General features: G+C 43.4%; 1 protein-coding gene across 2 annotated transcripts in view; it reads left to right on the top strand.

The window, feature by feature from the left end:
- ANKRD28 (ankyrin repeat domain 28) overlaps positions 1-15,311 on the top strand; it is a 137,241-nt gene that overhangs the window by 95,756 nt on the left and 26,174 nt on the right. For both annotated transcript variants that reach the window (XM_060248723.1, XM_060248721.1), the window contains exons 8-12: positions 7,137-7,349; positions 9,601-9,679; positions 10,593-10,707; positions 11,148-11,230; positions 14,571-14,634. In XM_060248723.1, the coding sequence (XP_060104706.1) occupies positions 7,137-7,349; positions 9,601-9,679; positions 10,593-10,707; positions 11,148-11,230; positions 14,571-14,634 (554 nt within the window). The remainder of the gene's footprint in view (positions 1-7,136; positions 7,350-9,600; positions 9,680-10,592; positions 10,708-11,147; positions 11,231-14,570; positions 14,635-15,311) is intronic.

The following is a 15,311-nucleotide window of genomic DNA, read 5'->3' as shown; positions in this document are numbered from 1 at the left end:
TGCGCCGATCTCGATCGGTATTCTTGAAAGCTGCGGATTTCCGCGCCCCAGGCCCAGTGCGCATGCGCAGAAGCCCCACTGCGCATGCCCACAGGGACCGGAGCGGACATCCCGCCAGTTCTCTTCTGACCGCCGCTTGGATCGGTCGATCTCTCGCACGGTCGGTAGAAATCCTTTTCTTGGAAGTTGCTAGTTGTTGGATTTTGAACGTTATAGAACTTTACTTGGCATAGACCACACAACAGTCTTTTTAAAGACTAGGGAGGGAGAAGGCGAAAGATTTTTCCGAAACTTTTCCCCCTTTTTCCCGCCTTTCCCTCACCCCCCCCCCCGTATGGAAAAACGGTGGGGATTTTTCAAAAGGTGTAAGAACTGCGGTAGCAAGATCTCCCCCACAGACGGACACCTTCTTTGCCTTTTTTGCTTGGGAGAAACGCATATCCCCGACGCGTGTGTCCACTGCGCAAAATTTTCCCGCCAGACGAAAAAGAACCGCGCGGGTCGTTTAGCAGCGGCACTGATGGAGAAAGCACTGTCGCCTAAACGAACGTCGGCAGCGACGCACACCCCGTCGACATCGGAGTCGCTCGGCGCCGACAAGAGCACCTCCGACGCCGACCGCCCCACAAAATCGGGCTCGGCATCAAAGTCCGCCTCCTCCACTCCTGCAAAACGGCCAAGGGAGGAGAAGGGACTGCAGCCGGAAGCGAAGAAAAAGAAAAAGTCGGACAAACATCGATCGTCTGCGACTTCGCTACCGACGTCACCATCGGGATCGACGGCGAAAGTACCACCACTGAAGCTGTTCGCTTCCCCACGCCGCCGGTTAAGCCCCCCGGTGTTGGCATCGATGTCGACGCAGATCGCCATTTCATCCGACTCGGATCGCGACTTAGAGCTATCCCAGAGATCGGGAGCGGAGAGCAGCCCACTGGAGATACACACAGTGGAGGACACCGCTCAACCCCGAACGCCGATCAGGGAACCATCAGTCAGCCCCGATCGTCGGCAAACCCAGCACCCCAAGGAAGATCGATCTACCACGCCGAGGGAGGACCGCGGGCGCGACTGTTCAAGAAGCCCTCGGCACGCTCCCCGGTATCGGCATCGATCCAGAGATTCAGAGGAGAGATCTCGCAACAGGGATCGTTCCCCACCGAAACCACCGCCTACAATGTCGTGGGATCAAAGACAGTGGCAGTACCTCTACGGGTCCTGCCCCATGCCTTCTATGTTCCCCTGGTTCCCTCCCAGACATCTGGATTGGGACCAACAATCGGAAGCATCTGTCAGATCCCGAACGTCATACCGACCTCGACACACACCGTCGGCGTCGGTGTCAAAACCACCGGACACAACGCCACCGAAAGAGCCGAAAACTACCCCACGATCTCGGAGCCCCGAGCGGAAGACTCCCGAGTCACCAAGGGCCCAAGAAACACCCAAGCATTCCTCGGAGCACTCAGAATCCAAAGAAGGCTCCCCAACATCCGGGGAAGACTCTCCCCGAGAGGAAATTTCTTCGCCGGAAGAGCCAGCTCCATCCAGCAAGGTAGGCGAAGAGTTGCCCATATCTCCATCAGAGGACTTAAAATCATATGGAGATTTAATTAAAAGGATGGCACACACTCTATCGCTACCGACGGTCCAACCCAAGCCGGTGGTTACCGATAACGTGTTCGATGTCGTGCAATTGGATACCTCGACGGCCATAGCTTTACCACTTACTACGGTGATGCTACACACGACAAAAGCATCGTGGGACAAGCCAGCCTCAACACCAATAAGCTCCCGAAGACTCGACCACATGTATCGAGTCCAGGAATCCACAGCCGAGTTTTTGTTTACCCACCCGAAGCCAAACTCGGTGGTGGTGGCGTCCTCGTCAAAGGCCAGAAAGACACATGCTTCTCCTCCAGACAAGGAAGGAAAGAAGTTGGACAATTTAGGCAGAAAAATTTATACGGCAGGCTCGCTGGGAATAAAGGTGGCAAATTATGGCACGTGCATGGGCCGCTACCAATACGCCCTATGGGATCAGTTATCAACACTTCCGGACCTGTCAGAACAAGCCAAACAGGCACTCAAGAAAATTCAAAGGGAAGGCATAGCACTAGCTAAGCAGCAAATTAATTCGGCTAAACATGCAGGTGACATCTCAGCAAAAACACTCACCTCAGCTATCACCTTAAGACGCCACTCTTGGTTGAGGTCGACGGCACTCCAGCCGGATACACAATCCTGCATCGAAGATCTTCCCTTTGACGGAAGTGGGCTATTCAGCTCCACCACAGACACCATATTGCAAGAGATGGACAAAAGCATCAAAACATCTCGCAATTTGGGGGTTCCCATGTCATCTAGAACCCAGGGGAAACGCTCCTGGAACAAACCTTGGAGTAAGAAGCCATTCTCCAAGCAACCCACCGAGCAACAATGGAGGCCCAAAGGTTCCTCAACCTACTCCAAGCCGCCGTACAACCCGAAAACGAAGTACTCACCTAATTCGTCACAGCCATCCAGACAAAAGGGGAATAGACCGTCCAAACAGGGTCTTTGACTGCCCTTCCCCCTGTTTTGCCCCCTACCTTTCGGACTCACACCATACCAGACTTTTCCCATACTCTCCGGCATGGTCCACAATCACTACGGACAAATGGGTTCTGTCGATAATCCGCGAGGGTTATCAAATAGAATTCAGAGAAAACCGCACAGTTCCCACTGTCATTCACACCAGAGCATCTCTCACTCTACAGGAAGAGGTCCAATCGCTTCTCCAAAAAGATGCGATAGAGAAGGTGCCAACCAACCAAGAGGGGCGAGGGTTTTACTCCCGTTATTTCACCATCCCCAAAAAGGATGGAGGCCTTCGACCCATCATGGACTTACGAGGCCTAAACAATTTCATACAAAACCACAAATTCAGAATGGTCTCCCTACAGAACATCCTACCCCTACTGAACCAAGGGGATTGGATGGCCACACTAGACCTGCAAGATGCCTACTTCCATGTGACCATACATCAGGGCCACAGAAAGTTCCTCAGATTCACAATTGGAGACTCCCACTACCAATACAAAGCTTTGCCCTTTGGCCTCTCTACGGCACCGAGAGTTTTTACAAAGATCATGGTGGTGGTGGCTGCTCATCTGCGTCTACAGGGGATCACTGTCTTTCCCTATATAGACGACTGGCTGCTGGTAGCGAGTTCGGAAATACTTTTAACACGGCACGTAGAAGTCACCTTAGCCCTTCTGCAAAAATTAGGCCTACAGGTCAACCTAAAGAAATCGGCGTTGCAGCCCTCCCAGAGAGCGCAATTCATAGGGGCCATATTGGACTCAAAAGCCTGCAGGGCTTTCCTGCCGACACAAAGAGCGGAAGACATCATATCTCTAATACACGTGTTCCTGACCAACCCTACAGTCACGGCGTTCCAAATTCAACGCCTCCTGGGCTTAATGGCAGCGACCACGGCAGTACTGAGTTTCACCAGATTCCACATGAGGACACTGCAACTGTGGTTCCTACGTGTGTTCAACTGCCAAACAGACCCCCCTTCACGCCAACTGACGGTCCCACCGTCGGTGCTCTGGACCCTGCCCTGGTGGCAGGAGAGACAGAACCTCCTCCAGGGAGCCCCGTTCCACAGGCAGACTCCCACGCTGACTATAACCACGGATGCATCCCTGTGGGGCTGGGGTGCACACGCGAACGACATGTGTGTGGGGGGCAAATGGCCTCAGGATCTTCTGCGTTACCACATCAACTTCCTGGAGCTGCTGGCCATACATCATGCCGTCCTCTCCTTCAAACACCTGATTACGGGGAGAACGGTAGCGATCTTGACAGACAACACCACTGCCCTCTCTTATGTGAACAGACAAGGCGGCACGGTTTCAAGGAAACTGTGCTTTCTAGCCCTAAGGATTTGGGAAATCTGCAGAGAATTGGACACAACTCTAGTAGCCACACATCTGCCAGGCAATCTGAACACCTGTGCGGATTACCTCAGTCGAGGGGGGGGCCTCTCTCCACGAATGGGAACTCAATTGGGAGTTCCTTCGGCCGGTGTTCCAGAAATGGGGCACACCGGAAGTGGACGTGTTTGCCACACGCAGCACCTCAAAATGCGAAAAATTTTGCTGCAGAGGGGGGGCGGACCCCCTATCGTTGGGAGACGGGTTACTGATCCCATGGTCCCGCCGGCACGTGTACCTCTTCCCACCGATCCCACTGATCACGAGGGTGGTTCACAAGATTCATTTAGAACGCCCCAAGGGGATTCTCATCACACCATGGTGGCCCAGACAACAATGGTTCTCCCCGATACTGCGGCTGTCTCACGGGAGGTTCCACCAATTTCCAGTGAGCTCAGACCTTCTACTATCTCACGACGGCAGGGTGATTCACCACGATGTACCCCACCTGAAACTCACAGCTTGGCGGCTGGAGTGACGAGATTGTCGGACAGAGCCCTTGACGTCATGCTGAATAGTAGAAAGTTATCCACGAGAAAATCGTATCAGTATAAATGGACAAGGTTTGCCCAATTTGTTAACAAGACTAATAAAGAACCTAGGACGGCAGGCCTGCCACTAATATTAGACTTTTTGCTTTCACTAATGGACAAGGGACTAACGGTGTCATCGGTGAGGGTATACCTGGCAGCTATATCGGCTAACCATGAACAATTGGGAGGCCATTCGGTATTTTCTCACCCTGATACTAAACGGTTCTTAAAGGGCTTAGCAAGATTGTACCCTACGGTACGTGACCCAGCCCTGGCCTGGGACCTTCCAGCAGTGTTGCAGGCGTTAACGGGAAAACCCTTCGAACCAATGGCGACATGTTCCTTGCAATTACTGTCTTGGAAAACAGCCTTTCTAGTGGCCGTTACCTCAGCCCGCAGGGTCGGTGAACTGGCAGCGTTGCGCTGCGATGACCCATACTTGAAATTCAGCGCGGAAGGAGTGAGGCTGCGCCCGGATGTAACCTTCCTTCCGAAAGTGACATCTGCCTTTCACCTGAATGCAGAAATATGCTTACCCGTGTACTTTCCAAACCCAAGTTCAGACTGGGAGAGGAAACTTCACACTCTAGATGTAAAAAGGGCACTCTCGTTCTACTTACATAGAGTGAGGCCTGGACGTAAGGACACTAGACTTTTTGTCTCATATTCCACAACATCACAAGGTGTAAGAGTATCGTCACAGCGAATCTCCAAATGGATAACTGAGACGATAAAACTATGCTACTTGTTAAGCAAGAGGCCCCTGCCAAGACAGATTAGAGCTCATTCCACTAGAGCCCTAGCGACATCGGCAGCCTTTATGAGAGGAATCCCACTGAAGGACATTTGTGATGCGGCCACTTGGTCCTCCCCGCATACGTTTGTAAACCATTATGCGTTGGACCTGGACTGGCGTAGACGCTCATCAGTGGGCCGTGCGGTGCTTCAAGAGGCTTCTCGATGATGGACCGTTGCACCCTCCTCCAGGTAGGACTCTGCTTGCTAATCTCCCATCAGTGTGATGCACAGAGACCACGAAGAAGATGAACAGGTTGCTTACCTGTAACTGATGATCTTCGAGTGGTCATCTGTGCAGTCACACTACCCGCCCTCCTTCCCCTCCGCTGCCGGTCCATCTCTAAGGGCTTACGCAGCGGTCAGAAGGAACTGGCGGGATGTCCGCTCCGGTCCCTGTGGGCATGCGCAGTGGGGCTTCTGCGCATGCGCACTGGGCCTGGGGCGCGGAAATCCGCAGCTTTCAAGAATACCGATCGAGATCGGCGCAGGCGCCTATATCCCATCAGTGTGACTGCACAGATGACCACTCGAAGATCATCAGTTACAGGTAAGCAACCTGTTCATCTTCAGATTGTAGCTGTGTTTCAACAAATGAGACTAGTTGAGACTGCGTTATTAACCTGTGGCTTTGGCTTTATTGCAACTATGTCTGTTAACATTAATTTGTGTTTTAACTTGGAAGTCTGTTGGTTAGATGGAAAAGTGAGATACAAAGGTTATAGTCGATTAAGCAGAAGACAAAATAATTAAATTCTTTGCATGCCACACTATAAATAGAAGGTGAAGGAAGCATAACAAAAGCTGTGAAGGGGCAGGACAATCATGAATATTGATTCTCATTTTATGTCATTTTCCTTTCTTTCTTTCATTTGCTCATTAATGAGTTTACAACTTACCTAGGGTTCTTACTCTTATTAAAATATTTATATTTTGTCTTTCCTCATGGTTCAAAGTGCCTTGTAAATTACAAAATCCCTTCAGATTTGGGGATGGACACATTTATGTAATTTTTAAAAATGAAACATTCATTTAAAATAAAAATGTTAAATGAAACAAAAACTAAAACTTTGAATTTATATAACAGCTGCACCAGCTAAATTCTTTACATAATATTTGATACAAAGAAGTTGCCTTGCAGTGAGATCCAAAAAAAATGTAGCAGGGATCATAGATCTCCATGAGCCTGTAGAAGATAAATTTGCTTACATGTATAACTGTGATTTTGATCCGGTTCATGTTGGCAGGAAAAATGGATTTCATTCTTCAACCTTTTCTCAGTTTTGCTAATTCAGCTTTGTATGATTATTACTATTTTAAAGGGAAAATGCAGGTAAGTGCACATCATTTTTTTAGAACTAGTGTTAACTAAAGCTAAAAGGAGCTGAATTTAGTGGAACTTAAGTCTTGAACAGTTATTCTCTCTTCCTTTCCTCTGCAGGCCCAATTCAAATAGTGGCTGCATATACACAATTTACTTTTTATAGAGCTCTGTAATCTGTCATGCATATGTTGGCTGTGAATACGACCTAATCCAGCGTTATCTGTTTTAACTATTTTAACAAAGGCTCTTCAGAATCTTATGCACAAGTCTTTCCTATCCTTACTTACCTTGTATTATTTTACTAGGAATTACTTTTGAACATGTGCTTTTGTATTCTTGTACAGAGCTGTGGCCTGTCCCTTGAGCAATTTCATTCAGTTTATATTCAGCTCCAATTAATGAATGTAATTTTTGGATAGCAAGTAAATAAGATTTTGTTGCATATAAATTCTGAGGAGAGACTATAAAATATACATGATTCCTTATGATGTTGTCCCCTGACAGATGAATGAACCAAATGCATATGGAAACACACCTCTTCATGTTGCTTGTTTCAATGGACAAGATGTTGTTGTAAATGAATTGATAGACTGTGGTGCTAATGTAAATCAAATGAATGAGAAGGGATTTACACCTTTACATTTTGCGGCTGCATCAACCCATGGAGCATTGTGCTTAGAACTTCTGGTCTGTAATGGTGCAGATGTGAATATGAAGGTAAAATGAACTGAAAGGTGAATTTTAAAAGCTGTAACAATACTTACGACATTTTGATATTTTATTGATTTTGCTTTAAAATGTAATACTGTAAAATAGAAACTCATCTATTCAATTAATGCAGTTTGTGTTGTATCTATGTGAGTGTTCAGTATTACGCTGATTCATTGATTTTCAGACTACTTTCCATATCCCATTGATAGCATAGAAGGCTGTGATGAATCCCAGTTGATCTGTGACACTCTTCTGCTAATAGCAGTACAAGGAGACTTCCCCTGATACAAGAGGCTTCTTGCACTGGGGAAGTGTGTTGTCATTAGTGGAACAGATCCCTGGAATACAAACCAGTATATTTTACAAAACCATGCAAACAAAATGTGTTGCATGAAGGGCTGGCTCTCTTCTGTTCCATGAGGGAGTTTAACTGTTTAATTGTTAATTTGATAAGGGAGAGGTTGAAAGAAAGCTGAAGCAATATCCTGAACAAATAAAAGGGTGCCTGAAACTAGTGTGCAATAATGCATTAAACAGCCATGAACATTAAAAAGGCATATCAGAGTATTGTTCATATCTTTTGTTTAAAAATCACATGAAATGCAAACTAGTTAAATGAAGCAAATTTTCTTCTCATAGGAACAGAGCTGTAGTTTTACAGTTATATACCCATTGATAAAACAGCAAAGACTAAGAAGAAGCCCTAGTTTCCAGTGATGGAGTGTAGATACACAGAAGTATAGATTTGTGGGCTCCAGGGGGATGGAGGAGTGATGCAGTAGAAGGAACACAAACAAACCCAGAATTAATGAAAACGTGGTAACAGCTTTTATTGGATGCAGCCAACAGAGCACTGGCACAGCATGGGAACAGATCCAGCATCAGGCAACCTGCCTGCTACCTGAGAACCAAAATCCCCCAGCCCACCTGCAGGGAGATGACACCATGGAATAGCAAGACCCCCAGATCCCTTTGGGCATGAGCTAGTGAATGGTCCCCTTGTCTCCTGGTGGTGAAGCCAGCTGGCAGCCCCTGAGCTGGGCATATAGCCAAGTGACTGTTTCTGAAGACTTCTTAAGGGAGTCCCCAAACCAGGGGAGGCAGGCACACAGGCCGGTCCTCTCCACACCCCCCCCCCCAAAGGATCTGTCACAGTGTCCAAACCGCCTAAGCTGTGGCAAGAAAAGCAATAAAGTAATAACTGGGCACTGTAAACTGACCTGTAACAACCAAACGAAAGAAGGGAGAGGGTGGATGGGAAAAATAAAACAGGGGAGAAGGGCCATGATGTGGTCTTAAATAGCTGACGGGGTTGCTCTGCCATACCTCTCAAGGCTGGCCCCGGGTGATGAAGCTGGCAGGCCAGCCCTGCAGCCGATCTTGCTCCTTACAAGCCTCATGGCAGTGTGGAGCTGCATACATCTTCCTCCCATCATCCTTGCCTGATCTACAAATGGCAGCACTGGGTAAGTCCATGCTGCACTAAAGCTAAGGAATTTAAACAATATCTGGAGGTTATGACACCTTTGTGACTGTTCTGTAAACATGGCATTTCAGAGAGCAGAATTATCACAGTATTTGTGAAGGGAAAAATATTGCTCTTTAAACATGAAAATACTGTTGCCAGCTATTTGTTTATGTTTACACAACTGTAGACCATTCATAGCTGTAATCATGCTTTGAAGCTGTTCAGCAGTAGTAATAATAATGGAACCCTTTTATGCATTATTTTGACCTACTTCAAGGATGTTTTTAGGGGTGAATGACCATGTGCCTCAAATACAGTTCCAAAACTGAATAAGTGTATTAAGGATCGGGGGGTTTTTTTGTAATTAATTTCTTAAGCTTATAGCTGACCTCAAATGATCTGAAGAACATTAAAAAATCTATTGTTTGTAGAAGATTACATTAAAAGCTTGTTTTAATTGCATTGGTCTTATAGCTTGGGATGTGGATATGGTGCTAGGTGTCAGTGCTTGTCTGCTGTCACTGACTTCTAGAAAGCTAGCCATAAAGGCATAGTTTTGAGAGTCTGTCACAGTGTTGCTATTCACTACTGCAACAGCAGTTAGCAATGTTGACAACTGTGTCACAGAAAAGCCTACAGTTTTGCTTTGGATTGTTGCCACCAGAACAGTTTTGCAGGAATACAGGGAAGAGAATACAATGCAGAAAAAGAACCAACATTTTATCAGTTCTCTCCATGCTGATCTTGCGCAATTACTTGGTAGCCATGGGTTGACTTTTTTCCCCCCAGAGTAAAGATGGGAAAACACCACTGCATATGACAGCAATCCATGGAAGATTTTCAAGATCGCAAACCATCATCCAAAACGGTAAAGAAAACATTTTGAACTTTGCCTTATGTTTTTAATTTCAGATGGGTAGCTGTGTTTGACTGCTTAAGCAAATTGGTGTCTCTGTCACTGTTAAGTGAGAAATAGCAAGTTTGGCATTTTGAGTAATTCTGTTAATAGAGTCACTGTTTCTTTTACATGTATCCTAAAATGTGAATTTTAGGAGCATGAAGAGTCCTGTTCTGTAATCTTCTCATCCATAGGCTGTTCTTCCCCTTGGTCAGCTGTAATTCCAGTATGGCCCTCATCCCATAGAAGGTTTAAGTTCTGGTATAGTTTACCTTAGACTTATCCTTACATTAGACTTCTTGAAGCTAAACTCTGGTACACAGTCTCATTTATCGAGTGCCTTGGGCCACCGACATGGTGAGGAGAAGCCTCCCAGGGCAGAAAGGAAGTTATTGTTTCCAGATTTTTATATTGGTAAAGCCAGCCAATAAACTCCATGCCCTGCCTCATATTGTTTGGGTTCAATGTACTGGAGACTTCTCTGGAACTAAGTACTGGCTCATGTGGCATCAGTATTGAGGCTTTTTTATCATAGGGCTGCTACACAAAATCTGATTTCCCTTTTTAAAAATCGTTACTGTAATATAGGAAACAGGATTCTTCCTTCTGCATTGAGATCTGTGAGCTCCACAAGCTGTCTGGTACTTCTAAGTCTCACTTGTGCAGGATATTATTGAGTTTGATTTTTCATGACATCTAGAAATAGGGAGGGAAGACCACACAAATCTCTTTCCTAGCTTCTTCTTTGAAGTAGGAAGCAGCCTTTAAATACATGGGAATGCTCAGCCAGTTGACAGACTGACTGATTGTGAAACTTCCTGATATTTCTTCAAGTTAATTTCTGTGCAACTAAAACACAGTTATTTTACAACTGACTCTCCAGGAGCGGAAATAGACTGTGAAGATAAGAATGGAAATACACCTTTGCACATAGCAGCCCGATATGGCCATGAACTGCTAATCAACACATTAATTACAAGTGGTGCTGATACTGCAAAGTAAGTAACATTCAGTGATTTGAAGTATTTCAAATATTTAAGATATATTGTGTGTGTGTGTGTGTCTGTGTGTCAAAGTTATATTGACCTATAAGTTCCACAATTTTTAAATCTTTATGTAATGTTTAAACCATTCCAGCATTGTTTATAGTGTCCCACACAACAGTTTGAGCATAATAATATAGTCTCCAAAATTAAAATAAAAAAGTTTTTCATATTTATCTTGTCAATATAAATAAGGCTCACTTTTTAATTGATTGTCATTCTGAACAGCCGTACTGGATTTAGATATAAATTTTTATTCAAATGTGTTGTTATTTTCTTAAACTAATTATAAGGGAAATTAAAAACAACGTTGTAGATGTGGAATTTGGTGTGACACTTTGGATTACTGGATCGATTGTAATGAGACTGTGATGTCTGATTATGGTGTATCTTAGGCGGGGTATACATGGGATGTTTCCTCTCCATTTGGCAGCATTAAGTGGATTTTCAGACTGTTGCAGAAAACTGCTTTCATCAGGTAAGCTCTTTCAGAATTTGTTTACTTTTTACTTCAGCTCTTCTGTATCATTTTTATTGATACTACAGAATAAAATCATTGATTCCAACCCTATCTAAATTGGTCACCTCTACCCGTGTTGACCTGCCGCCTCCACTGTCCATGTATAAATCTTCTGTCAGCATAATAATCTCTGTGAAATCTGTTCCTTTATCTGCAGACTTTAAGAGAATGTTCATAACATGCTTGAAATTGAGGGATGTTAGATTTGATAGGGACTTACAAGTGCTCTCCCATCCCACCGTACAATTCTTCTTAGGTCCCCCACTTGTAGTTTAAAAGAATTCTGGAGGTATTGACATGTTTCCTCAACATAACATTTTGACTTTGAAGGTAACACAGATTTACCGTTTTTAATTGAATGATTCCTTGTAGTGATAAATACAACTGCTCTTTGTACAATTCACAATATATTAATCTTGCATCTTTATGACTGTGCTTTTCTCATTACACTGAGTTTGTTTGTATTTCAACCTCCTGTATCACAGTGCTTAAGGACAGCAAGGACAAAGACCAGTATCTTTCTTGGTGATATAATCAAGTTTCCAAAAACGCTGGTTTAAGTAGTTTGTTTATCACGCTTTTATTGTATCATTATAAACAAAAGCAAATAGCAATTTATAATTTCTATGTGGTACTTCAGATCTGTATGGAACTTTAGTTTTGTCCCCCCTGCCCTTGAAATACTTTCCCCTTCTATATTACATACTCTTATATGAGGATGTGTTAGTTTTAAGCTTGCTATATCTAGGAAGCATTAATGCACAGTTGTTCATATCACTCAAGTGAACAATGCACTGCAGTTTGAAACCTAACCTCTTTGAGGCATACAGTGGTTCTTAGTGAAAGGAGAAATGAACTTGTCCCTTAATAGAAAGTCTGACAGTAACTCAGAATTGCTTGTTACTATGATATGCAGGTAGCACTAACATTTATGAGTAAGAATGGAGCAGTCCACTTAATTCTGTAGCTTTTAGTCACTAATGCATTATATTTTACTGGTTGGAGAGATTCCTGATGTTTGATATCTTTGTCATTGTATTGTACCTAGACAGCAGGAAATCAGTTGTATATCTAGAGCTGCTCCAGCTTACAAAAAAAAGATATTCACACATTTTCATTTCATTTGGTTAATTAAGTAGTAAATAGTATGAGCCAGAAGTTCACCAGAATTAATTGAATATTCTCATGGTCATTTGTTGTTCTTCATGTGCTGAGAAGTAATAAGAGGTTATTCTTGTCTGTAAATTGCCCCTCCTATAAACAATAGTAGTTACTGGTTGTAGTCCGTTAATGTGTGCCTGGAAGTTTCTGCCCTCCAAAATGTTGAGCAGTACACTCGGACTTTTAAGTGATTAGTGCTCAATCATATGGCACTTTGGAGCAAAGCCTCTATTTTGTCCGTTGGCTGACCAGCACATGAAGCAACTTATGTACAAAAGCTTACAATGCCCGGCCATTTTATGTTTTCCCCTGGGTCTTAGGCTCAAATCATTGACTATGAGATTTCTGAAATGAATGTCAGTAAATCAAAAGTAGGTTTGCAGCTTAACAGATGCACACTTGAACAACAGCCTTCTCAAGATTGCTACAGCATAGATATTGTCTCCAAATTTTGATGCAATAATTCAGAGCAAGAAGTATCTGTTATCAGAAACTGTTAAATAAACAAAATATTGTGCTTATCTTTTAAGCATTTTTTAAATTTTTTAAAAAATATTTACTTGTGTTTGTGTCTTTTATAAAATTTACATATCTACTATCTGGCATTACATTTTATGACACACCTAGCACGACCTGACAAGGTCTCCTTTATGTCAGATCTGGCTCTCATAACAAATGAGTTTGTCACCCCCGGAATAGGGAGTTTGCAATACTGGTTTCCAAAAAGCTGTATTCCAGATCTGTACTGCTTGACCTTGTGGTGCATTTTCTATGTTGGTCACTCAACAAGAGACATGAAATAGATAAAAATATACTGTTTTTCCATTAAGGAAATATATTTGTTATTTGCATGTAATCTGATCTCATTTTACCATAAAATACTTACATTAGATGGAGAATTACCCTATCGTTTGCAAACTGGCATTTCTTTTTAAACATGAAGTGTTGGTGGAATCAGCATACTAACATCCTGGGACAGATATCTGTCATAAGAATATAAGAAGAGCCCTGCTGAATCAAGCCAGTGGTCCATCTAATCCATCATCCCATCTCTCAGATGGAACAACCAGTTCCTCTGGAGGTCCAGCAATCAGATATAGAAGCTGAGACATTTCCCTGATGTTGCCTTCTGGCACTGGTGTCTGGAGGTTTATTGCCTCTGAACATAAAGGTTCCCTTTAGTCTCCATGGCTAGTAGCCAGTGTCAGACCTATCTTCCATGAATCTGCCTAGTCTGCTGATATGGCAACTGAAGTGACCTGGACCTCCATAGAAAGTGAGGAATCTAGCATTACCTGAAGACTCCTTACCCCCTGTGTTGGTACCAGTGGTGCCTCACCGAAGACTAGGAGACTGATTCCTGATCCCAGCCCCCCCAACCCCCAAATGACTCAGGTACACGACCTTCGCCTTTGTTGGATCCAGTTTTTTGAAAACAGTGGCGTTGCATGGATACATGCCCCACACTTTCCATAGTGAACACAGAAACAAAAATTCCATTGAGCTTCTCTGCCATCTCATCGTCCTTTAGTAATTCCTTTAATCCCAGGCCAACCAAAGGCACTGCTGCTTCTCTGGCCAGTTTCTTTGGCTGCTTACTGTTCTGTGCACCCAAGAGCTAACATCTGGAAAAGGATTAAAAACTTAATGTGCCCAACAAAAACAGTTTAAAGCCTCATTGCTGAGTGTCTATATTTCTCCTATCCATGGTAGTGAATAAAAGTTTTTGCTCTTATTTATCCTGTTTCCCTGCTGTTTTATATGTAAGAACTGCCACCAGAGTTCATTCTGCCAGTAAAAGGGTTGCTAGAAACCTTTCTGGTCAAACTAGGCAGCATACTACTTCTTTAATGGTCTTTAGAACTCTGATATTCATACTACCTAATTCAAGTTTTTCAGTATACTCCTTCCAATAGAGCAGTATAACAGAAAAAGTCCACATGAATTGCTGTCGCTATTACCAGTGCTGCAAATGTAGGTTCAAAGTGATTTTGGCAGAATACATATGTTTGACAATGAACTACTTTCTAGAGGAAGTGATTTTTGCTTCAACCGCTATATATAGAAGTATTCTTTCATTTTAAGCATTAAAAGCTGGACAGAAGATTTACATTTCAAAGATGTACTTCTTTTCTAGGCTTTGACGTAGATACTCCAGATGATTTTGGCAGGACGTGTCTTCATGCAGCTGCAGCTGGAGGGTGTGTATCTTCTTGGTTTCAAGCCACTTTTTAAATTTGGGGTTTGAAAGGATAAAAGGGAATTCTTTTAAAAATAATCTTATTTTAGAAAACACCACAAAACCTACTGCATTGAGAGATTTGCGATATCTTTGTAATATTTAAAGGTAAAGGTAGTTCCCTGTGCAAGCACCGGGTTATTGCCGACCCATGGGGTGACGTCACATCAGGACATTTTCATGGCAGACTTTTACAGGGTGGTTTGCCATTGCCTTCCCCAGTCATCTACACTTTATCCCCAGCAAGCTGGTTAATATTTAGGTATAAATAAACACACTATGTGGTGTTTACTTGTATATCATACTTATATAATATGAAGGAAATATAGGATATTGAAGTATTTAGATAAGCAAAATAGCTTGGGCTTAATTTTGTATTCACTTTTTCAAAACTTGGCATTTATGAAGAAACATTTGTTTAAAATGTTTAAGCTGGTATATTATGAAAGTATATAAAATAAATTTAGGATGATATCTCTAAGAGTTAACATTTACATCTGCCTTCATTAAATATAATGGTATGGATGCTGCGGAAGTCTCTTTTTGCTCTTATAATGCTTAAAACCTGAAGTATATAAAAGCATTATTATATTCAAATTGATAATGTCTAAAGTTTGTATATAATTAATCTTATCTATT

This window comes from Heteronotia binoei, chromosome 10 (assembly GCF_032191835.1).
Source record: "Heteronotia binoei isolate CCM8104 ecotype False Entrance Well chromosome 10, APGP_CSIRO_Hbin_v1, whole genome shotgun sequence".
NCBI classification, from domain to species: domain Eukaryota; kingdom Metazoa; phylum Chordata; class Lepidosauria; order Squamata; family Gekkonidae; genus Heteronotia; species Heteronotia binoei.
The sequence above is the reverse complement of the archived record's forward strand: the minus strand, read 5'-3'. Positions and strand labels throughout refer to the sequence as shown.